The 22,270-nt window shown below is 36.8% G+C and overlaps 9 protein-coding genes and 1 non-coding gene across 14 annotated transcripts; 5 read left to right on the forward strand and 5 right to left on the reverse strand.

The window, feature by feature from the left end:
* Positions 1-518: 518 nt before the first annotated feature.
* Positions 519-12,374, reverse strand: LOC132705926 (putative fatty acyl-CoA reductase CG5065). 4 transcript variants are annotated; one of them, XM_060676900.1, is made up of 9 exons: positions 7,740-8,360; positions 7,209-7,684; positions 4,275-4,467; positions 4,017-4,221; positions 3,655-3,960; positions 3,367-3,602; positions 3,116-3,315; positions 2,771-3,028; positions 519-795 (listed from the first exon to the last, which is right to left on the reverse strand). In XM_060676900.1, exons 3-9 carry the CDS (start codon positions 4,464-4,466, stop codon positions 618-620), a joined length of 1,575 nt encoding a protein of 524 aa, XP_060532883.1. In that variant the 5' UTR covers position 4,467; positions 7,209-7,684; positions 7,740-8,360; the 3' UTR covers positions 519-617. The 4 variants fall into 4 exon arrangements, with proteins under 4 accessions (XP_060532883.1, XP_060532882.1, XP_060532885.1 ...); XM_060676899.1 differs by lacking the exons at positions 7,209-7,684; positions 7,740-8,360 and adding an exon at positions 12,233-12,374; XM_060676902.1 differs by lacking the exons at positions 7,209-7,684; positions 7,740-8,360 and adding an exon at positions 12,262-12,353.
* Positions 12,375-13,285: 911 nt separating this feature from the next.
* Positions 13,286-13,358, reverse strand: Trnar-ccu (transfer RNA arginine (anticodon CCU)). The gene has a single exon. It is a non-coding gene; the product is annotated as a tRNA-Arg (tRNA).
* Positions 13,359-13,723: 365 nt separating this feature from the next.
* LOC132705928 (mediator of RNA polymerase II transcription subunit 31) lies at positions 13,724-14,581 on the forward strand. 2 transcript variants are annotated; one of them, XM_060676904.1, is made up of 3 exons: positions 13,724-13,881; positions 13,931-14,038; positions 14,096-14,581. In XM_060676904.1, exons 1-3 carry the CDS (start codon positions 13,860-13,862, stop codon positions 14,431-14,433), a joined length of 468 nt encoding a protein of 155 aa, XP_060532887.1. In that variant the 5' UTR covers positions 13,724-13,859; the 3' UTR covers positions 14,434-14,581. The 2 variants fall into 2 exon arrangements, with proteins under 2 accessions (XP_060532887.1, XP_060532888.1); XM_060676905.1 differs by having other exon boundaries at positions 13,730-13,881; positions 13,949-14,038.
* A 57-nt stretch (positions 14,582-14,638) lies between these two features.
* LOC132705929 (uncharacterized) lies at positions 14,639-15,468 on the reverse strand. The gene is made up of 2 exons (XM_060676906.1): positions 14,869-15,468; positions 14,639-14,817 (listed from the first exon to the last, which is right to left on the reverse strand). The coding sequence occupies exons 1-2, from the start codon at positions 15,018-15,020 to the stop codon at positions 14,655-14,657; spliced, it is 315 nt and encodes a 104-aa protein (XP_060532889.1). The 5' UTR covers positions 15,021-15,468; the 3' UTR covers positions 14,639-14,654.
* A 237-nt stretch (positions 15,469-15,705) lies between these two features.
* Positions 15,706-17,773, forward strand: LOC132705927 (short-chain specific acyl-CoA dehydrogenase, mitochondrial). Its single transcript, XM_060676903.1, has 4 exons — positions 15,706-15,881; positions 15,936-16,203; positions 16,266-17,054; positions 17,257-17,773. Exons 1-4 carry the CDS (start codon positions 15,857-15,859, stop codon positions 17,384-17,386), a joined length of 1,212 nt encoding a protein of 403 aa, XP_060532886.1. The 5' UTR covers positions 15,706-15,856; the 3' UTR covers positions 17,387-17,773.
* Positions 17,774-17,820: 47 nt separating this feature from the next.
* LOC132705994 (ubiquitin-conjugating enzyme E2 L3) lies at positions 17,821-19,024 on the reverse strand. Its single transcript, XM_060677022.1, has 4 exons — positions 18,830-19,024; positions 18,557-18,652; positions 18,316-18,502; positions 17,821-18,254 (listed from the first exon to the last, which is right to left on the reverse strand). Exons 1-4 carry the CDS (start codon positions 18,854-18,856, stop codon positions 18,100-18,102), a joined length of 465 nt encoding a protein of 154 aa, XP_060533005.1. The 5' UTR covers positions 18,857-19,024; the 3' UTR covers positions 17,821-18,099.
* An 88-nt stretch (positions 19,025-19,112) lies between these two features.
* Positions 19,113-20,189, forward strand: LOC132705993 (structure-specific endonuclease subunit slx1). Its single transcript, XM_060677021.1, has 4 exons — positions 19,113-19,374; positions 19,429-19,480; positions 19,528-19,713; positions 19,767-20,189. Exons 1-4 carry the CDS (start codon positions 19,196-19,198, stop codon positions 20,136-20,138), a joined length of 789 nt encoding a protein of 262 aa, XP_060533004.1. The 5' UTR covers positions 19,113-19,195; the 3' UTR covers positions 20,139-20,189.
* A 180-nt stretch (positions 20,190-20,369) lies between these two features.
* LOC132706017 (large ribosomal subunit protein uL18m) lies at positions 20,370-21,072 on the forward strand. The gene is made up of 3 exons (XM_060677059.1): positions 20,370-20,612; positions 20,673-20,823; positions 20,869-21,072. Exons 1-3 carry the CDS (start codon positions 20,419-20,421, stop codon positions 21,070-21,072), a joined length of 549 nt encoding a protein of 182 aa, XP_060533042.1. The 5' UTR covers positions 20,370-20,418.
* Positions 21,073-21,077: 5 nt separating this feature from the next.
* On the reverse strand, positions 21,078-21,467 carry LOC132706019 (cytochrome b-c1 complex subunit 9). Its single transcript, XM_060677061.1, has 2 exons — positions 21,250-21,467; positions 21,078-21,187 (listed from the first exon to the last, which is right to left on the reverse strand). Exons 1-2 carry the CDS (start codon positions 21,388-21,390, stop codon positions 21,152-21,154), a joined length of 177 nt encoding a protein of 58 aa, XP_060533044.1. The 5' UTR covers positions 21,391-21,467; the 3' UTR covers positions 21,078-21,151.
* Positions 21,468-21,539: 72 nt separating this feature from the next.
* Positions 21,540-22,080, forward strand: LOC132706018 (small ribosomal subunit protein eS27). Its single transcript, XM_060677060.1, has 2 exons — positions 21,540-21,677; positions 21,758-22,080. Exon 2 carries the CDS (start codon positions 21,758-21,760, stop codon positions 22,010-22,012), a length of 255 nt encoding a protein of 84 aa, XP_060533043.1. The 5' UTR covers positions 21,540-21,677; the 3' UTR covers positions 22,013-22,080.
* The last annotated feature ends 190 nt before the right edge of the window (positions 22,081-22,270 follow it).

Raw genomic sequence — 22,270 nt, forward strand, 5'->3', positions numbered from 1 at the left:
AAAAGGACTTATTACTTTTGAGGCCTTGGTTAGGTTTGACCTCGGAAAGCTCTTGAGCATTTATTATGAGAAAAGATAGGCCAAGATCTAGTTCTACTAGAACGATGTGATATCAGACAAAAGTCGATTTGTGGAAATACCATATGCTTGAAAGAAAACGATCACATTTATTTTCTCATTTTTTAACATAAAAACTGGCACCCTCTTTTACCATCGTTAAAAATATTAGCGTTTTCATTCTGTGTACCAAACAACGTAGAAATTTATATTTGCTATATTTGCTCAGTCCCTCCCAGGTTCATGACGTACCGTGAAAAATAAAGGTTTTAAATTTTAATCCCGTTAGCACGCCGTGACATAACACAAAGCATTTTAAAAATATCTACTCCTAGGGTTATTTACAGCTAAATGCCACGATAAAATTGTTGCATTATTTGTATTTTTTATTTAAAACCAAAAATGTTCCCCTTTTGAGCCCCTCCCACTCTCCGTCAAGGATAAGCAAAATACGCCACCGTTCGAAGCGTTTATTTACATTCAAAATACAAAGCTAGATTTAAAAAAAGAAAACATACTTATACATTAAATAAATACGGGCAAATACGCAAGGGGGCAGCTCAAGCCTCCCACATCACATAATTTTTGACAGGTTTGACGTGTTGCTGACTGACAGTGGCATTGAACGACCTCTGGATACCGTCGGTTTGGTCGTAAAAGCTCGTCACCAAAAAATAGAGCACCCATAGAACCAGCCCGATCAGAAGGATGTTCTTGAAAACGTCCAGATAGTACAACCTGCCGACAAGACGCACGGTGACGTCGCTTTTAACATCTTGTGTCTTCAAAACAAAGAAGTTGGCAGTTTCGTCTCCATTTAGAAGAATTGACGATTAATAAAAAGAAAAATGGAGAACAATCTTCAACCCCGTCGGTTCGTCTAAATATATAATATGAGAACATTGATCTTCTTTGTGAAGTCTGTTCATAGATATAAGAAAGTGACTAACTGATACGAATTAAGGAAAGACCCGGGCAAGCTGTAAGAATGAAATATGGCCGAATATTTATTTATTTATTTATGTATTTATGTTTAAATCTAAAATAAAATTACAAATTATTTCTATTACCTACTTAAATTATTTAAAATGATTCACATAATATATCAGTATCACTATCGCTATCATCGCCTGTTCTAATTATTATTTGTTCTATATTATTTGCAATATGGATATACGATTGTTCTGCTTTTTCTATATGTTTAACAGAATTTGCCCAACTTTGTGGGGGGATGTTAAAGACTTCGGTTTCTATAAGTTTGAGGACATTGGAGTTAACGAGGATGAATGGCAGATTTCAGTTGGTGCCAAACATGTTCAATGGGATTAAATATACAGTAGTAAGGTGGAAGCCTTAAAACTGTATGCCCTAGATTTTTTGCATAATTATCACAGAAGTATTCCTTTTGTAGATTCAAGCTTTGTAGAACCTCAATTAATTCCTTTTTGGTATAATCTTCGTGAAAATAAATGTCGTTATTATACATGTAGTTTTGGATTGTTGCTTTTGTGTCACACGAGGAAGGGGTTTTAGTCAACTGTCTACTGTGATAACTTGCATTGTCCATTACAATGACGCTATTAGGAGGAATGTTTGGAACTAGTTTGTTTTTAAACCAACTTTCAAATAAATCAGCGGTGGTGTCTTCATGGTAATCCAGAGAAGAATCTTTAATATTTTTCGCAGACAGAGAAAGTCCATTCGGAATCCAACCATCTTTAGAGCCAGCATGCAAAATAGTTATTCTTTTACCTCTTTTTGATGGCGCGTTTGTTTTACACTTATCAGTTGAGTCAACCCAACCCTTTTCCGGGGTGTCATAAGTGTCGAACCAGGTTTCATCCAAGTAAATAATTGGCCTTTTTTTTCTCTCTGTAAATCCTAATTTTTTCTAGATAATCCAGTGCCAATTTCAGAATTCTAAAAGATTCCATTAAAACTTGCCTTGTGTCAATTTTTTAAAATCTAAAACCCATGTGTCGAATACACTTCCTGCCACATTTAACACCGGTTTCATCTTTTTGAAGTCTCCTAATTAAGATATCTTTGTTCCTCGTATTATATCTTGATCACTTTTATCTACATTAGAGAAAATTCACAATTTTCCATACAGTTGATGTTTTAATTTTCGTCAATATGACCGTTTCTTCTAAAGTTGCTTGCTTGCTGGCACCACGTCCAATGAGAGTCTAATAAACATTGTTTATAACTTCCTTAGTCTCAATAGAATAGTGTTTTCTACGTTTTGGCGGGAGCATCTCCTGAGATAAACATATTTTGCATAATTCGCACACGATTCAACACATGTTGTATTACACACGAAATAAGAATGATTACCAATAAACTTAAACTAAGTAGTATACCAAACCAAAGATAAATTAAACACAGGTAGGTATAATATTATTTTCTATTACGGACCACAATTTTACCTGTATTTAAATTCCGAAACTTTAGGTAATAATCTTGGATAATCCCATTCAAAAGCAACTGTTCACTTTCTTATATCTATGAACAGACCATACCCAAAAGGCTTTTTATTATCAACATATCAATATAAATGTTTCCAAGACGACCCCGCAAACTTGCAACGCCGTTTAGGTGTGGTTAAATTGGCTTCCAACTAGACATAATTCGAACAATACTATACTACCTACAGCTCGCTCTTTTCTTTTGAATTTCCGAAACGTCGAGAGCTTTAAACTTTGACGTCTACCTTTTCAGTAATTTTCTGGCGTGGGGCAGAGTGTCCGGTTCCTCGTGGACGCAATATTTCCTAGCGCCCAATATGTAGTTCTTCATATATTCGTTGTAATCGATTTTCGTCTGATCCGTGAAAAATATTTCGCGATCTGTTTCGTCGAGTTCCTCGGCGATTTTAGCGAGTTTTTCGTTATGAAAGTGCCACGGTCTGGTCGTATAGTACTGCAACACGCTCAAACCGTTCTCGATTCTTTTCTGGGTGCGTACCATGCTAAAAAACCGAGTTTAGTAACAATTCAGAAAACACCACAGAGGCTAGTAAGCTTGACACCTACTAACAAGTGATCCCAATACTTACAATGTCTTGTTATTGGTCAGATACATGAGAAAATCGACCAGGTAGGCGGGGACAATGTGCAAGAAAAAGGCCGCGACAGCGTGTGCGAAGTAAGTCGACTTGATATTACCTCCGGGGTACCACAAGCATACGCTGAAGGGGTAGTCGTAGAAATGCTTCCTACCCAATTCCAAAGCTTCCGACCAACTCAACGCGCAGTTCTACAATCGACTTCTTATTTTTACCTCTATGCACAGGCAGCTATCACCTACCGTGTCCGCTGTGATGTGGTAGACTTCTGCCACGTTTTTCCTGGGTTCCAGCCCAGTCTTCCAGCCTGCGATTATCAAAGAGTTGACCCCTACATCCACCGGTACAACATCCGCAATGAAGTTTCCGTTACAGTGCATGGATCGAATCACGCCCTTGCCAGCACCTATCAGAATACCGGTAGGCCCGTTGAGATTGTCCACCCAACCTGGAAACGGTTCCTTCCACGAGGCAATGACTGGAAACCGATTAGTTATACCGGATCCTCGGCCACAGCACCAAGAGCTTACCTATCGACGGTCTGGTCACGGCGATGGGCAGTTTGATGCTGTATTCAGATACCAACTGTTCCGTCAGGCACTTGGTAAAAGCGTACGTGTTGGGATAGTTCCGGATCAGTTTAGGGGTGAGCATTTTCAGCAACTCGTTGTCCATCCATTTGGCCATTTCGAGGATGTGCCTAGGATTGTGCGGAGCAGGGTAGAGTTTCTCTTCGAGGTCGGTTTCGTCGCAGTGGCAGTACGAAGTTGAGACGTGGACGAACGCTCGTAAGTTCTTGAATGTGCAGGACAGATCCAGGACGTTTAAAGTACCACCTGGAACGATACGCTTTACTCAAAATTGATCATTTCGAAAACTGAAATAAACTCACCAACGTTTAATAACACGGCACTCTTTAGAGGCTGATCGAACCTGACGTTGGCGGCCATATGAAAAACTGTGGTGACGTTATCGCGGAGCAGCACCAGGTCCTGATCTGACAAGTTACAGTTCGGGTACGTGACGTCACCGCTGCAGCACTGCAGCTTGCTCAAGATCCGTTCACCCTGCGGCTGATCCCTGATCCCGTCAAACACCTTCGGTGAAATTTAGGTAAAAAACAACATGGCGCAGTTAGAATTTCACTCACCGGGCAGTTGAGGAAATCTTCGAGTCGCTCCGCAGAATCTCGCCCCCGCTTGTGCCTGATGAGGACGTAGATGGTCGAAATGTCGGGACACGACCTAAGCAGTTTCTCGACGAGGACTTTGCCCATGAAGCCAGTGGCGCCCGTCACGAACACGCTCTGTCCGGCGTACCATTTCTTTATGTCCGATCGCATGCTGGGGAAGCATAAATAATGGAACCATCGATTGAACAAAAAACAAACATATTTTTGAAGAAGAAATATTTAATAATACACTGAATGCCTGTTTTAAATTAACACAAATGTGAATTTTATTTAATAGTTTTTTTTATTTAATTTAATTAATAATTTGCAAAATATTAACTAGTATTAGGTAATTGTAAAAAAAATATATCCAAAATCTAAAATTCAGTTTTTTATTGACAGCATTTTAAACAAGACGTGTCCGAAAAAATGTCGCAAATTGAGTATAGAGCAGTCAGAAAGTTTTTGACAAAAGAACGGTTAGCATACAAAATTATTAAAGAAAGGCTGGATGGTGTGTACGGCCAAAGTTTTCCTTCGTAATCTGCAGTGAAACAATGGGTAAAACGTTTCCGAATAGGGCAGGAGTCCCTTGAAGTTGATTCAAGAACTCGTCGACCAGTAGAGGTCATAAGGGAAGATATTGTTGCGATTGTGGAAGAGGTGGTATTGAGTGATCGACGTTTAAAGGTCAAGGAAATCTCAGAAATTACTAAGCTTTCTGATACAAGTGTACAAATCCTGCATGATCATTTAGGTATGCATAAGGTGGGCAAGATACGTTCCTAAAAACCTTTCGGCCATTCAAAAACAACGCTGTGTCGAGTGTGCGCGGTCTTTTTTGGAACTCTGTGGGTCGGAACCGAAGACTGTGATAGAAACTATTGTGACGGGAGATGAAACTATGGGTCTCTATTATGCCCCTTTATCGAAAAAAGAATCAATGGAGTGGCGTCGTAAGGGTGAAGCACCTCCAAAAAAATTCAGAGTCTGCCAGTCAACAAAAAATAATGGCCACGATCTTTTGGGATTGTGAAGGAATTCTTTTGATAGATTTTAAAGAAACTAATACCACTGTCAATGGTAAATATTACGCAACATTATTACATAAATTGCGAGACTGCATACGTGTAAAATGTCACGGAAAACAGACCTGTTTTGCACGAAAATGCACCTGTCCATACTGCTGGTCCAACAGATAGATCATCCTCCCTATAGTCCAGATATGGCCCCCAGCGACTATTATTTGTTTGGATATTTGAAAAAGGACTGTGGACGGCGGTTTAACGACGAAATTGAGTTAAAAGAGACTGTTTTAGCTCATTGTGCAGATGAACCAAAAGAATATTTTTTTAAAGGAATTGAGTTGTTAATAAAGAGATGTAACAAGTGTATTGAAGTTAAGGGAGATTATATTGAAAAATAATAAAAAATTGTTACTCTACTTTGTTTCTTTCATATTCAGGCCGGGAAATTTTGGCGCTGCCCTCGTAGATCAGGCCATTATGCGTCATTTAGAATATATTTTAATACTGAATTTATGCTAGTTGAATTCTCTACACATTCACTCAGTTTGCTCACATACAAAAACAAAAATTTGAAAATATTAGTAGGCCATCTGCAATTAGGGTTAACTCCAGAGGACCTTTCATTATAGCCTTAAATTAAAAAAAAAAACAATATAAAATTTACAAATAATTTGGTTCCAAAAGTACTAAATAAATTGAAAAAATCAATTAGAGATGCGCCTAGTTTAAGTGTATTTAACAAACACAGAAGGAGTTTTATTGTTAATAATGCTGAGGAGTTTGTTAGATTGACGTGATATTTGACAAAAGAGTGCTCCTCTTCCTCTTTTTGATTTCTCCTCTGTAAATGGGGCAATTTTTGAAAAAATCTTTAACGGACTACTGCAATACCGTTCCAAAATCTTCTGGATTACTGCCGCGTCGAACTTGCTGACGATTGCTTGCTTTTAGTTGTCACTTATTGGATGTAAGTTTAATTATTATGTTAACCGACTTGTAAAAAAATGGTTTTGTAAAAATTGAAATTATATAGATAGATATATTACAGCCCGTCATAGAAATTGCAACACACGGTATTTGCCTGGCTATATTTATATTGTTCTGGCGCATAGGATAGTAAACCATAGCAATATTATCTCAGTCGGCTTACCAATGACGAAACGCTACTACAACTACATTGTGTAGCAATGGCTCCTGTACGTCTCAACGGCCTTTGCAACTTGGACTTTAAAAAGAACCAGTATTCGCAAAGACCTCGGCCATTAACCAGTAAACATAGACGGTTACATATGTTTTGATCTCAATAATGATCACACTGGAAATCCATAACAGTTAGAAGCATTTCACTTTATTTCTATTGGACAAACATGGACCCTCAATCTCCACTATAATTCAACAATTGGAAAATGTTCTCGATTATTATTTATATTTATCTCAATTACTTTCCAAAATACTAATAAAACATATTTATATTCACTGGGTGTTGCAATCTCAGCGTCGCACTTGCTTGTTTTTTAGTACTCTGCCGCAAATGAAAAATCGTAAAAAATATGGCTAATTGGTTCAAACGGTGTCGCATCGAGAACTACAATTTTTTTATTTACGGTTTTCGTCTATCACATACGCTGCCGGGATATTTGAAAAAATCCACATTGAAATCGTTATTTCGGGGGCTGTCAAGACGCGCTGACGTCATTGTTTCACACTACATGGTTTCAGAAAATACTTGTTTTCTCAAAAAGCATTTACTATTTACAAAAAATTTGAACGGTATCGTAAACTATGTCGAGAGAAAGTGTCAGGTTTCGTCCATTTTAGAGGGCGCGAGATATTTGAAAAAATATCATTCCACAAAGCTATTATTTGCGCAGATTTAAATACTTACCGATGTTTGCTGTAACTTTGAAGTTCGACGAGATGTGAAAGACACTTTATACAAGGTGCATGCACAATTAAATTACATTACATTACAGCAACGATTTTTCGAAAGCAATGTTAATTTTAAGACCTTTTAAATCGCATATTAAATTTCGCGAATAGAAAAGGATTTTAATTGTCCCCAGCCTTGCCAGAGAATCGCTGAAGCGCGAGCGCTGCTTACAAAAGCGCTGTCGCAACTTTAAGAGAGCTAAAACATTTTACGCGTTTTTTCCTTTAACCAAATTCATTAAGACATTGCGAAAAGGCGATGCGAAGAGAAATGCGTCGGTTTTAGCGTTTTTGTCGGTCTCTCTGTGTGTGGAAACGCTCTGTAAATAAATTTACCGCTCAATTATCACGCAAAAAATGCAATCGCACAAGCGTCGATATCACTTTCGCCAGGATTTTTCAATTTCGCGCTGTCAATCAATTCGATTAATCCTGAAATTGTTTAATATATTTTAATAGACGTCTAGGTATTGTGTGACGATCGTACAAATGAGACACGCCCGACTAGTTACGATGCGGCGACTACACACCCCGGCACGTACCGTTTCGAGATAAGTCGCGTTAAATCTCGGCGTTTGGCAATCTTCATCTCTTAACACACCACTTTCAATTTTTCGTAAGATAATTATACGCCGTTAAGTAATTATCGAGCGTCGAATCCACAGGTCCGGGCCAGATTGTTGGTTCTATTCATTTCGGTATGTCGACTATCAACTACACACTAGCATTTTTAGACTTTTTAGGCTAAATCAATGTAGCACATTGGCAAAAAAAAATATAGCACTAGATCTCAATAACATGGTAAAAAATATAACTTATTGTAGAAATATTTAATATTTATATAAAAATATAATAATAATAACAATTAATATTTATATAATAACATTTTGGAGTTTGGTAAATTGATAGTTATTAAAAGTTCCTTTTTTATTAATTGTAAACTTGAACTGTTTCTTTGATCTCGCCATTTTAGGTTCATTGTGATGTAGCAGGACTAGAGAGCAAAAATGCAAAGAATTTGAGCAATTCAGGCAAAGCATTTTCTCGAAAATTCCATATTCCCTTTCCTCTAAACACATACTATCAATAATATAAGCATCATTACACAAAAGAAGTTTCAGCAAGCCATTAATGTTTTACAAGTACCGTGCGTTCAATTTATCTTGATAACATTTTAATCGGCTGTGACATTTTTGTTTTTAGAGATATCAATGTAAACAAAAAAAAAGTAGGGTTAGTTCTTTTCCAAGTGACGTATAAAACAAAACACTATCAATTTTCTGACATATAAGCCTACATCATATTTTTTTTTAATGGAAGACCCTGTATATTATACATTTGTTTAATAGAATACCTTATTCTGATTACAATGATGTAACACACTTTATGTTTTAGTCCACCCGTTTTTGACAAATTCATACGTCACTTGGAAATAACCTGCCTACTAATCCTACATGTTGTTTTTTTGTTTACCTTGCGATCTCTAAAAACAAAAAAGTTACAGCCAATTAAAATGTTATCAAGATAAAATGAGAAAATGACCTTTATTTTATATATTTCTTTAAATAACATTAAGAAAAATAAAATCGAATTCCACAAATTTCGTTTTTTTTTTTGGCGGACCTTCGGAAGCGAAGGGATTTTTTAAATTTTCTCAAGAGCACGTTATTATCTTTTATATTTTGCAATTTTTTTCTAATTTAACGATCTACGTGTCTCTTATGGTTCCTAATATATCTAGACTATATAGTATGCTGAGCTGAAATATAGTACAATATTACATAATATCGCACGGTTGGCACGAGTGCTTGTTTCGAATAAACATCTATTCATAATCTAACATAATAGTAGGAAAAATTAGTGCGTTACGGTACTGCCGCGGAAATAGATAGATAGTAAATACGCGTGGGTTGTATCGCCAGCCTCGTACTGCAATTCAAATACAATTTTCTCTCGACGAAGTCTTCAAACTTGCAACTTGCGAAACTGCGGGTGAAACAAAATCGGAAGTCCTTGGAATAGTCGTTATTACAAAGCGTCAACGCAAATCCCTCTTCGTTTAACCTTAAAATTCGACTTTCTGAATTAAGGAGGAATTAATAAAACTGGCAAGTGCGCTTCTATGTTCTGCGAATTTTGAAGGCGGCAAGATTGGGCGAATGATTTTAGCAACGGTGCCCATCATAAGAGCAAGGTGTTTTATACTGGATTAAGAAACTTCGACCAAAATACAGTGACGGAAAACTTTTAGGACACGCCTTGATTACAATTGGTATTGAACATACAAGTATTAGATACCATCGATCGAAAATGTCGACCTTGAGTTTGTCGCAGCAATAATTGAGACATCCTGGCAAATTACTAAAACTTTTTATCAGCGATTAGTCGAAATTATTGTTTTTTTATTTTTTAAAGACGAGATAAATTATACGAATTAAGATTAAGGCTACCTTGAACGCAATGGGAAAAAAATTAAAGGAAATAACTGCAAAATTAGCATCCCGTACTTGAGATTTGAGAATTTGTTTTTAACCGCATATGTCAATTGAATGAAATAATTGAAAACTTCATTTGTTTTATCGTTACTAATCGAATACTAAATATTAGCTATGCCTATGTTGATAATACAGGATTTTTTTATATATTCATTTATATACGACGGAAACACCATTTCGGCAGCAGCAGCCGTCGAAGAAAAAAAAAGAAGAACGCGCCATCGCGAACAAAGAAAGGCGTAAGGTGTCAAGGAAACAGTCAGTAATTACAGGTTCGGTCCGAATGGCGGCAGAAGACACGTACTGCCGCCGCAAGGTTGCGCGCGATTCTCTTACGACCGCCTGAGATTGCAGAAGACGTTAAATGTTTGACTGGAGTCCGTCGTTGTCGAGTTGTACTGCCATGTACTAACTTCTTAAGTAATAGTATAAATACGTATAGGCTCAACACGAACGACAACAGAATTACAGAAAATAACCAAACATTTGTTTAATTCTACACAATGAAAATGCAGAAAGCTGACAGCAACATTGGACCACGGTCAAATATTTTGGCTTGGTTGCCACCTTTCCTCGGCATCCTGTACGAGATTGTTCGTCTATACTATTTCATATTTGTACTTGATGAAGCCTCAATACCAGAATTTATATATTTAACAAGAAGTTGAGGATTCCTTGTGTATAGAGTGACTATAAATTCATCCGTAACCATAGTAAAAATAGTCGAAATTAACCGTTTTCAAGACGTCAGCGTCGAACGTATATTAATAATTCCCGCATACTTGTCACAGCGTAGTTAGTTACATGCTTAACCAAGAAGATTTGGGTCTAGTTCGAGCGACTATTTGGAAATTTAAATGTTAAACTTACGTAAGGTACGACGGGTTATTGTTTGATTTATTTTTATCGCTGTAATTTTAATCACATACTTTAAGCGATTATATTTTTCTTCATAGCTTTAAATACAAGTTGTTTCCAAGTTTCTGAAGTTACGCGGATGGGAACCGAAACTAACAAAAATTTAGAGATACGAATTTTAATGTTTCTACTAAAGTTGTTCGACAGAGGCAAACCGCAACGTATCCCGAATGGCTTTCCTACATTTCCGCGACATTTTCATACATTTTTTATTCTTTATTTCAGAAATTACGAATATCACGACCGACGTAAATTGCTAAGACGATTAAGGGGATGAGTCGCATTGGTTTATTATCTATAGCTATTAGCAAGTCATTCTGTACGTCTGACTTTGCAGTTCACGGCAACGAGTCAAGAAACGCTCTTGATATTATATTGTTTAATTTTTTCGGTTCCTTGTTAATTGCAAAACTGGTTCTTTCGCGATGTTTACCGAAGGATCGTGTGAAACGTCCGTAAGGCGTACTACGATTTACACGATTATTTGCCAGTACTTGAGAACGTTCTCAGTCGTTACCCTAATACACACAGGGCATTTTTTAAATGAATGCTAATATTTGAGCTGACGTCTATTTTTAGAAGGAAGCTTAATATTCGTTTTAGTTTTTTGTGAGAGGGACGCGGCGGCGGCTTTTTTTTTAAATAAGTCATTTTTTAAAGCGTTCCTTTTTTATATTTTCAACACCCTCTATATAAAAAACCATCCCAAGAATCACATTATCACGTTGATGAGTAAACCCTATCAGAAATACCTTTTGTAAAAATTAGAAGAATTTTCTGTTTCTTTAGTTCAAATACTTGCCACGACGAAAGTATCAAAATAGGTAATTTCAAATAAAAGATAGTTTATATATTCGTCTAAAAGGAAAAGAATTAGCACGGACCATAAACACTAAAACCACCAGAAGAAAGAAAGTTTTGAAAAAGTGGGTAATCAGGTTTTGCAAAACCTTGATGATTTTTAGTTCAAATTCCTACTGTCCTATACCATATGCCCAAGTGTTCAAGAAACAAAAAGCTTCAAATCAATAAAAAAATTGGTTGGATCACAAGGGGTAAGATTCGCCAGGACTAAGAAATATTGCATACAAAAACAATGTAAAATGTTGTTTGTTAAAACTCGGAATACATTTATACTATACCTATACCATGCAAGATAAAATTTAAAAACATTACAAATGTTCCATAAATGTCATAAAGGTGTTGTAATTTAGAACAAGAAAAAAGGGCTACAAATCACCAAAAAAAGGGATAAAAATGAGGAATTAAAAAATATTTTTCAAATAGAATTTCAAATAGGCATATTGCAAATGATGGTCCCACTATATACCGAGAAGCAAACTAACAAAAAAATGAAAAATAGACCTTTAATTTTTTTAATGCAAATGCCAAGAAAAAATTAAAAAAAGGGGATTCGAATACAACGTCACCAAGACAAAAGCAAAAGCTAAAAAATAAGTACTCGGTCCTCACAAAACTAGTAAGAATTTTTCTTTTTTTTTTTCTTCAAATATACACCTGCATCGGTTTAATAAAAGGCTGCGCGTATAACAAGTGCCCCACATACCTGGTGCCCAAACGCTCGTGTCGGAATACCTGTATATTCGACGGAAAGTAAAAGTGGTATTTCTCTTCGCGATGGAGGCACACGTGCGCTCAAAATCACACACCACAACTCGAGACGAACTCTGCCAATGTACCATTTCAACCCAAACGGCTACTGCTATACATAGTCCTGGTCGATTATTGCGAGGTGGGGTAGTATACCAATAACGCATTGGGTAAATTCACTGGTAATTGCTTCATTTCTTCGCCGGTTTTTGTTAAGTCACTGCGATTTTATCGAAGTGCCTCGGTAACGTTCAGCATTTCGGGACTATAAGAGTGCATCATGTTAATGAAAAAATCGACAACTTTCAGTTTTTTAGTTTTTTTCCAACTAAGCAACTGAAAATTGAAATGTTTCGGCCTTCCAGTAAATCAGTAAGATACTCGTAATGAATTAAAAATTAAATTCTTAAATTCTGACAACTCCCTTTTAAAACCATTTCCAGAGTTATATCGGTGTCACTATGCCTTACAATCATTCAAAGGATCAAATCCCAATCCTTAAGTATTTCCTTGCATAGGAGATTACTATTACTGACTTTTAGAAAATTTATTTTAGAGACCAACACTATTTTTACCAAATATTAACATAAGAAAAAAAATTATCATTATTCAACCGGTTTGCATAAATTACGACTAAATTTCAGTATTACCAAAGTTCGATTTGTTTTGTACTTCCTATTCTTCGTGAACCACTTCGGATGTTTCCCATCACTCAGTGAATACATTAGTGCCCTTCTGCAAAAAATGTCCCCAAAAACTAATCGTTGGAGAAAAAGTATAGAATGCAACTTTTAGATAAACTCGTGACTAAAATTCGGTTCTCCAAACTTATTGTATAGTATACTATTAGATACTCATATAGGAGATAATTATTATTGTCGATATTTTTCCTCCATTTCACGGAAGTTTTTGAATTTGTAATAACTATTCCCATTAAACTAAGTGTAATTGACTGTTGCAAAAAGCGAATTTAAAAAATAATTTGCATAAAAATAGAAAAAAGTTCAAATACCCCTGGTGGGACTCGAACCCACAGTCCCCTGCTTAGGAGGCAGATGCCTTATCCATTAGGCCACAGGGGCTTCTGATTAACTATTATTTTCATTCTTTATACAGAACATAAATAAAAGTCATTTAAAATAAGAATTGCAATGGAATTTTATTCACATTACTGAGTTGGTATTTATGCAATCGCCTAACAAACATAAATCTTAAAAAAATTCAACTAAATATTTTTGATTATGAGTTTCAGAAATACGCAATTTTCTTAATATGTAATTTCTCATATCAAAAATGAATAATTTCACTCAACATATTCGGAAAATTAGCAGCACATAATTTAAATTCTCAATTGATGACATCAATAGTTATGGATGGCCGAAAATCCTAAGCCACCTAGCTCAACATAGTAAAAACGGAACGTCTTTATCTCTGGTAATAGGATGAAGAATATTCTGTGGTTTTGTTTTTTGTTCGCGCTGCCGTGGGGTTACGTTTTCCGAATTTGGTTATTTTTCAATGAAATAATGTTGTTTTAATACTTTTTTCCAAATTTTCAATAGAGAAAAGTTGTTTTATTCACTATGGCTGTTCTGGGAAGCAAAGGTTTGTTCCGAATTTGCCGAGAGAACTCCACGAATTGTGGCCTAAATAGGTTGGAATTACGTTTCAGGCGTTCCCGAGACAGAAGACCAACAGAGGCTTAGATTCCAAGTTGAGCTGGAATTTGTTCAGTGTCTCGGAAATCCAAACTACTTGAACTGTAACTAACATAACCTTTAATTTGATTTGTCCCCTTATGGAAACATTTTAATTGTAGTTCTGGCCCAGCGAGGTTACTTTAAAGACACCACGTTTATCAACTATTTAAAATATTTATTGTATTGGAAGGAGCCTGACTACGCTAAGTACTTGAAGTATCCAATGTGTTTATACTTTCTGGACCTGTTGCAATATGAACATTTTCGTCGAGAATTAGTCAATGCACAATGCACGAAATTCATAGATGACCAACAGATTTTGTTGTGGCAACATTATACGCGACGTAGAAGTCGACTATTGACTACTTCTTCAACAAATGGTTCTAACTCTGATCAGAATGTAAACATGCCTCATGGAGCTCAAGCAAATGGACATGTGAACTCAAAAATGTCATAAGTGTTGTGATTTTATGTGAAACTGTTATGTGTTATGTGTATTTTTTTGTTCTTTCTCTAGAAATTTTTTGTTAAGATTTTAATGTCAAAACTGTAAACAGCGATTCCTGACCATTGATAATTATATGCAAGCAAATATACAACTCCTTGGCAATTTTATTTCGTGAAATAAATAAATAAATATGGCAATAATTATATACAAATATATGGATGTTCTCTATTTTAATAGTCATAATCGTCGTCGTCCTCTCTAAACAATCCGCCTCCATAATCGTCATAATCCTCAGCGCCTGGCGGGATGAAGGCCCCGTTTAAGACTTCTGAAATTTGCTCCCCCAAACCCACTCTAGTCGCGACACCATAAATTAATCTCATCACAGCCAATCTAAAAAAAAAAACGGTCAAATGGGATCAATATTCCGTGATCCGAACTCACCGAATAAAATTGACAATGTTGGTCTCCTTTTGCCTCAACGCCATGCCTTTAGAGCTTTTTTTTGTTTTTCTTTTTGTGCATTCACACTGGTTAAACAAAATGGCTAAAACTATCACGATCAAACAAAACCATTTTAAGCCTGTCCTACACATTTTCGAGCAACGTTCTGCAGCGACAACTTTTGATTAGACAATAAGAAATATTAAAGAAGTCCACTGTTAAATTTAATACAAAGTGAAAGAGAACCATGTCAGTTCAAAACACTTATTAACCCGGACGTGTAATAAAAAGTCTTTCGAGTCCATATCTCGCGTTTTGGTCTAACGAAGCTGAAAATAAATAAGACGAGTCGTTTGTGGAATTTTAAACACGCAGTACCGTTACAGGAAGATGCTTTATTGGTTTATAATTTGTTTATGTATGTGGGTTACCCTGTCTTGCTTATTTAGTTGGGTGTTTCGAACGCCGTTCCGATGTCGGTCTACTGAATAATTATTTGTGCTTTTAAAATTCGTGGTTTGCCAGACCAAGTTGGAAATAGGAAATAAATACTTTTAGGAGTTATTCATATTTAGGCAGCCAGATATACACGGCTGTGAAACCAGGGTTGAAATTTACATACGCTACATATTTTAAAAGAAATATTGAAAGATTTAGTTGAAAGTTCGTAAAAAGTCAAATTTTGTAATGTTAAAAATTTATACAATTTGATATTTTTGGCGGATCTTAAAGTTTCCATCTTCTTTTTACTTCCTGGCTAAATGTCAATCAGCATACCGCTACATGTTTTAAAAAATTTACCGAAAATGTGCGTGACAAAACTCATGTCGGTGAAACACTTTGTTGCCTTTGCAAAAATAAAAAACACGCAACCTTTGAACCTTCAACAGCGGATAAATTTGAATACTTTAATTACTATTATTTACCGAGGTTTATAAATACCAGCTACCGAACAAAGTTCAATCTGTATTTTTTTCGTCTCCGCAATATGTTGAAAGGAACAATTAAAATAGGTAAATTAACGTAACAAATTAGTCCTGACGATTATTATCGTAATTTTATCGTAGTGAGCGCTGCGATAAACGGTCGTGGCATTGCGTCCTTGGCCGCCTTGCCTGAGACTCACCAGATGCTACAAAAGACATGCCGGGACTTCGCAGAAGGTGAATTGAAGCCGGTCGCGGCCAAAATCGATCGCGTGCACTTATACCCAAAGGATCAAATTAAGAAAATGGGAGAACTGGGCCTAATGGCTATCGCTACTCCAGAAAAATACGGCGGCACTGGGCTGGATTACTTGGCCTACGCTATCGCTTTGGAGGAGGTATCAAGAGGGTATGTATATTTGGTTTTATCCTACGTTTAAAAGACGCGAGAGGTTTGCATATAAATTGCAGATGCGCGAGCACTGGTGTAATTATGTCTGTAAATAACTCTCTTTACTTGGGACCCATAATGTACTGGGGCAATGAAGAACAAAAACAAAAGTATATAATACCTTTTACCGGCGGGGATAGGGTCGGCAGTTTCGCGCTTTCGGAGCCCGGAAACGGTTCGGACGCGGGGGCCGCTTCAACGACAGCCAAATTTGACTCGAACAATTACTTTTTGAATGGAACAAAGTCTTGGATCACCAACGGTTACGAGAGCGAAGCCTCCGTCGTTATGGCCACGACTGATAAAAGTTTAAAGCACAAAGGCATCTCGTCGTTTATCGTACCCAAACCGATTGACGGTTTAGAATTGGGGAAGAAAGAGGACAAGTTGGGGATCAGGGGCTCCTCTACTTGCAATCTAATATTTGACAATTGCAAAATACCTAAAGAGAATTTACTAGGTGAACCCGGTTCGGGGTTTAAGATTGCCATGATGACGCTCGACGCTGGCCGAATAGGGATAGCGGCCCAAGCGTTGGGCATAGCGCAGGCCTCTTTGGAAGTGGCTGTCGATTATGCCTCCAAGAGGTTGGCATTCGGCAAACCACTTATAAAACTGCAAACTATTCAAAACAAACTTGCCGACATGGCGCTGCAATTGGAGGCGGCTCGATTGCTCACTTGGAGGGCCGCTTGGCTTAAGGATAACCAGAAGCCCTACACGAAAGAGGCCGCGATGGGGAAATTGGCCGCCAGCGAGGCAGCCACGTTTTTGAGTCATCAGTGTATTCAGATATTGGGAGGCATGGGGTGAGTTTATTTGGACGGGATTGGTTTTTTGTTACTATACCTTTTTGACTTTCCCGACTTAAACTTTGTAGAGAATGGTCTAGTTTTGCGGTGACCAGAACAATGTTCTTCTGCCAGAGGAATGTCTGTCACATCCTAGGGCTTTGTTGACCATTTTTTTTTTTCAAATCGCAGCGACACCTAATACTTTGTATTTTTTCAGTTACGTTTCGGATATGCCAGCGGAGAGGCATTACCGCGATGCTAGGATCACTGAGATATATGAAGGTACATCCGAGATACAACGATTGGTTATTGCCGGCAATCTGCTCAAAGAAATGGGGGCGCAATAACCATTTATAAGACAAAAATTATTTTTAAAATGTTATATATATATCATATTTGTAAGAACTTAACGCGATCAAAATAATCTGGCCTTAGGGATAAATGTTTCTTGCATACACTCATTTTCTGATCTCAATATGAAGTGACTTACAGTCAGCCGAAATTGCAAAAAATGTAGATGTAATTTTTAAACAGTTGGTTCTCTGATGTAAAGCATTTGTGCCTCTCCGAACCAAAGGAATATGTAATTAACTGTGATTCTGCAGTGCCTCCCATTTAATGCCTCCTGTAACATAGTAACTTAGATCTCCGGTATTATGCGTTTCCTACAACTCTCTGTGCAATATCCACTTTTATAAAGCTCTACTCATTTTATTAATAAAATCAAACATAATATACAACTTACGTTTGTTTATTTAGAAATAGTATTAAAAAGCAAATATTCAAATTCATATAGATTTTATTAAACAATTAGAATGTACAACAATTTGCAAATGGTGAACTAATAATTGAAGGAAAACAGTGTCATCCTTAAAAACGGAAAAGTTCTATACAAAAACATGGAGACGTATGTCCAAGAGACAAGGTCGGTAAATCTGGTACAAAATAACATTTTTTTTTTTAGAGAGAAAAAAATAAATGCTCAACTAAAAAGGTAGAAATATACATCTATAAGGCGAATTTATCAGAATTTTTAGGTTCTCCCAAAATTTACAAAATCCTAATCTGCCGGTCTCTTCTCGCTGTGCTTTTTCGTATATTCCTCAGCGTTTTTCGTAAACTTTTTTTTATCTTTCAAATATTCTTCCGCTAAATCTGCTCTTAAGGGATGCTCCGGCTCGGGCTCGTTCACGAGAGCAACTAATGCTTGAATAACTGAAAATTGCGTCAAACGGTTACAACTAATAGTAAAAAAAAACAACTAGAATTAATTTACCCTGATCTGTTTTCGTGGCAGGTTTCCAATTTTCTGCGCTAATAATCGGTAAACACACTTGCCCCTTCTCGTCAATATTGGGATGATAAATTTTAGTTTTGAAATTGATTTTCGGAGGTTTAAACGGGTACTCGGCAGGAAAATTTATTTCTATTTTGAACGCCCCCTTATTATATGGCGGACTATCCTGTAATGGACAATTTTACTAGCCCGCTGCCGAACTCAGCTACCAAAAACTTACTGGAACAATGAGACCCTGCCAAGTGAGAATGTTAGTTTCATCCACCTGAATATCACGGAATGACTTTAAACCCGAATTCCTTAAGTCACCTAGTTCCTGAAATATCGTTTTTTATAACGCTTGTGTTGGACAATGACTCACAATGATGAGATACTATGGAATGAGAATTATTTTCAGAAAGTTCTGTTTGCGCCCAAAAACTGCGACACTGCGACCCAATTAAACTTGCAAAATGACGACGCACGTTAGGAAATCCCAATTAAAAATACTCACTTTTTGTAACCTTCTAGTGGCTGCCATTTTGTCGATATTTTTGGCCCACCGCTCGTCTCCAATGTCGCGTTCACTTCCGCTGACACCAAAAAGGTAATCTGTATTTGCTAATGTATCATAATAAATATCCGTCGCAAACACTTCGAATTTTCTTCAATTTATCACTTTCGATCTTGGCTTCATATAAAGGAAAATTTAACACGACTTGACAGACACCGTTGCAATCGGATTGGTTGGTTACTCGATAAATTCACAATTGGCCACCTAAGCATAAGAAGAATATTTTTTTGTTTGTTTGCATTCGTCTGTTGTCATTTCAATACTAACCTCACATTATTTTATTTTATTTTATTTTTTTAAACATAAATGGAAGATGTCCACACGGTCCAGAATTTCTACGGTGTGTATTTGCTCTATTGTTTGAATCCTAAATTTACTGGTAAGACTTACATCGGGTACACCGTTGATCCAAATAGGAGGATCAAACAGCATAATAAAGGAAAAAAATTCGGAGGAGCGTGGAGAACAAGCAATAGAGGGCCATGGTAATCACTTTAACACACGTTGAAGTAGTCGCATAATCTGTCTATTAATTCCAGGACGATGGTTCTTATAATTCATGGTTTCCCAAACGACATATCGGCGTTACGGGTAAGAATATGTTTGTAAGTAGCCAGATAATTGGTACCCTGTTTTAGTTTGAGTGGGCCTGGCAACATCCTCATTCATCGCGCAGGCTTATTCACGTACCCAAAAAGAAAGCTCGCGAAAAATTGTATGACTTTTGCTTGAGGGTGTTGTGGGAAATGTTGCAAGTGGGCCCTTGGAACAAACTTCCGCTGACAATTCGTTGGTTGAACCAAGAATTTGTTAGAGAGTTTGATGTAAGTGACTAATACATCAATTCTTGTTCAACATTGTGTGCATTTTGTATTAGATAAATAAAATTCCTCCCATGCATATGCCAATTTGTTATGGACCGGTAGTAAGCAAGAAATTGCCACACCATGCCTCTCATTCCAATAACGGATCAGCAATGACATGTTATGGGTGTTCCAAACCAATTGAAAATGATAAAAAAATGACATGCCTTAATGCTCAGTGTTCTATGGCATGTCACATCATTTGCCTGTCCAGATATTTTCTGGCAAAGGGAGAATATGTGCCAGTTGAAGGGAAGTGCCCCAAATGTGATAATCAATATTTGTGGGGTGATTTTGTTAGGAAATTTAAAGGCTGTGCTGATGTGGACATGCAAATGAACATGGATGATGCAAACCAATTTTATTGTTCTGAGGAAGCGAGATGAATTTTATTGCCGAACTCATTTTTTGCATAAGGGACATGATTTTTTGTATTTAGCTTTATTAAATAAACAATTATATACTTATTGTGTTTTCATTACCAAGTATATGAATAAAATTCTTGTTTATGATCAGTTTTCTTATACAAAATGAGTCTTTCATAATGATGATTTTATGAAAAACTTCCCTTCAGGGATAAATAACCTATTCATACTTTCAATTATTTCAGGGAAATATTCTGTGAACATAACCTATATTTTTAATCCGAATTCAAGTTGCTATATTATGCTAAAACTACAAAATATTGGCAAACTATCCAAAACCGGGAATCAAATACGACCGGCCAGCACTTTTCCAAAAAATGACGAAATTTCCCCAATGTTCACAAACCGAAACCCCAGGAATTTGGAGAAAATGCGTATCGGATACAAACCAGACGGGTACCACTTAGAACGTCCTGGAAAGACGTATTGGCACAAGTAATTTCGACCGTTTCAACTTGGATTAGTATAGTCTATTTTAAACCTTAATATTTTTAGGTTAGTTTTGACATCCTCAGGTCGCTACGCAAAGGCAAGTATACACCACTTTCAAAATGGGGAAGTAATAAGCGCAAGCACTTCCGAATGGGGTATAAAGAAACAACTTTATCGTTGCAAAGATACGTCAGCATATATTAATTTGGCGAGGGTAGGTGAAGCCTGATATCATGAGCGGGTTATAAAGGTTTCTCAGGTTTTAGCGCATAGGTGCCTGCAGTGCGGTTTGATACACGTTACTTCCGACATAATACCTCGCACTAATAATGGTAAAGTTGCACAATTTTTGAAGGTACTTGAAGCAAATGGTGTGAGTTTGTCAGAACCTCCCCAATTCAAGGCTGCTTATCCTTGGGATTGCCAACGGCCTGAAAAGCCTTGGGAGATAGTGGAAGAATGAGACAGTTCCGCTTTACATAGCATGTATTTTATAATTTAATAATAAAGTTACATTAAACTAATTTCTAGGAAGGTTTTTTTCATTGGTATTTATCTTTGATATCCTTCCACAGTTTCTGGAATTGAAAACAAAATCAATTAAAACATTACCTTGGGCCAAATATTACATAACACCTACCCCCTCATTGTATTTTTCAAATAATTTGTCGGCGGCTAAATCAAAGGTTCGTTCGAAGAAAAAAGCGCTGAAGACGCACGTTAGAGCAAACGTTGAAGTTCTTTTGAATAGGGTGTTATAAATGGAATTTGCGAGCGACATCGTCGATTTAATCAATTTAACCCAATGGTTTCACCTTAGATCAAAAATTATATTTTACGAAATGATAGATTGATTACTTTTCTTCTTAACAACTAACGATGCAAAACCAGAATTTCACAGAACGACAATTTTCTTGGAACCATTAATTTCGGAATGTTGGTCACCATGCTATTACTAGCCGGTACGTCGGAAAACTGTCAACGCTCTTTACATGGTTGATAGAGGAGTATACCACGTGCGATTAAAACAAAGTTGTTAAATTGTGAGACTAATATCGCAAATTCAACGTAAGTTTCAAACGCGTGTAATCGTTTGTTTAATAATCCGTCGCGCGACGTGTTGGTTAATATCGAATTATTGTTTCCAGATGCCTTTAGCGGTCGATCTGTTGCACCCGAGTCCCGAGAAACAGAGGAGGTCCCACAAAAAGAAGCGGTTGGTGCAACATCCAAACAGCTATTTCATGGACGTCAAGTGCCCTGGATGCTACGCTATCTCAACGATTTTTTCGCACGCGCAGAGCGCCGTCCCTTGCAAGGGATGCTCCACTATTTTGTGCACGTCCACGGGTGGCAAAGCTAGATTAACGGAAGGTTGCAGTTTCAGACGCAAACAGCATTAAAAACTATATTTCGTAAAATCAATGACGATGTAATTTAAGCTTTGTTTAAATAAATTCGAAACAAGTAAGTAGATTTTTTTCATTACCGTCATTCTACAATTTTCGTTAGTGTTGCGCAATTTGTTACAAGTCGAAATGTTTTTCCCGATCGATTATCCATTTCAATGTTAATGTTTGTTAACAACTGAAAATAAGTGGTGACTTACAAATTCATTTTCAATGCTTCAAAAATTTGTGTCCAGAATGGCGACATGTCTT

This window comes from Cylas formicarius, unplaced genomic scaffold (genome assembly GCF_029955315.1).
Source record: "Cylas formicarius isolate icCylForm1 unplaced genomic scaffold, icCylForm1.1 PGA_scaffold_8__14_contigs__length_24414737, whole genome shotgun sequence".
NCBI lineage: Eukaryota > Metazoa > Arthropoda > Insecta > Coleoptera > Brentidae > Cylas > Cylas formicarius.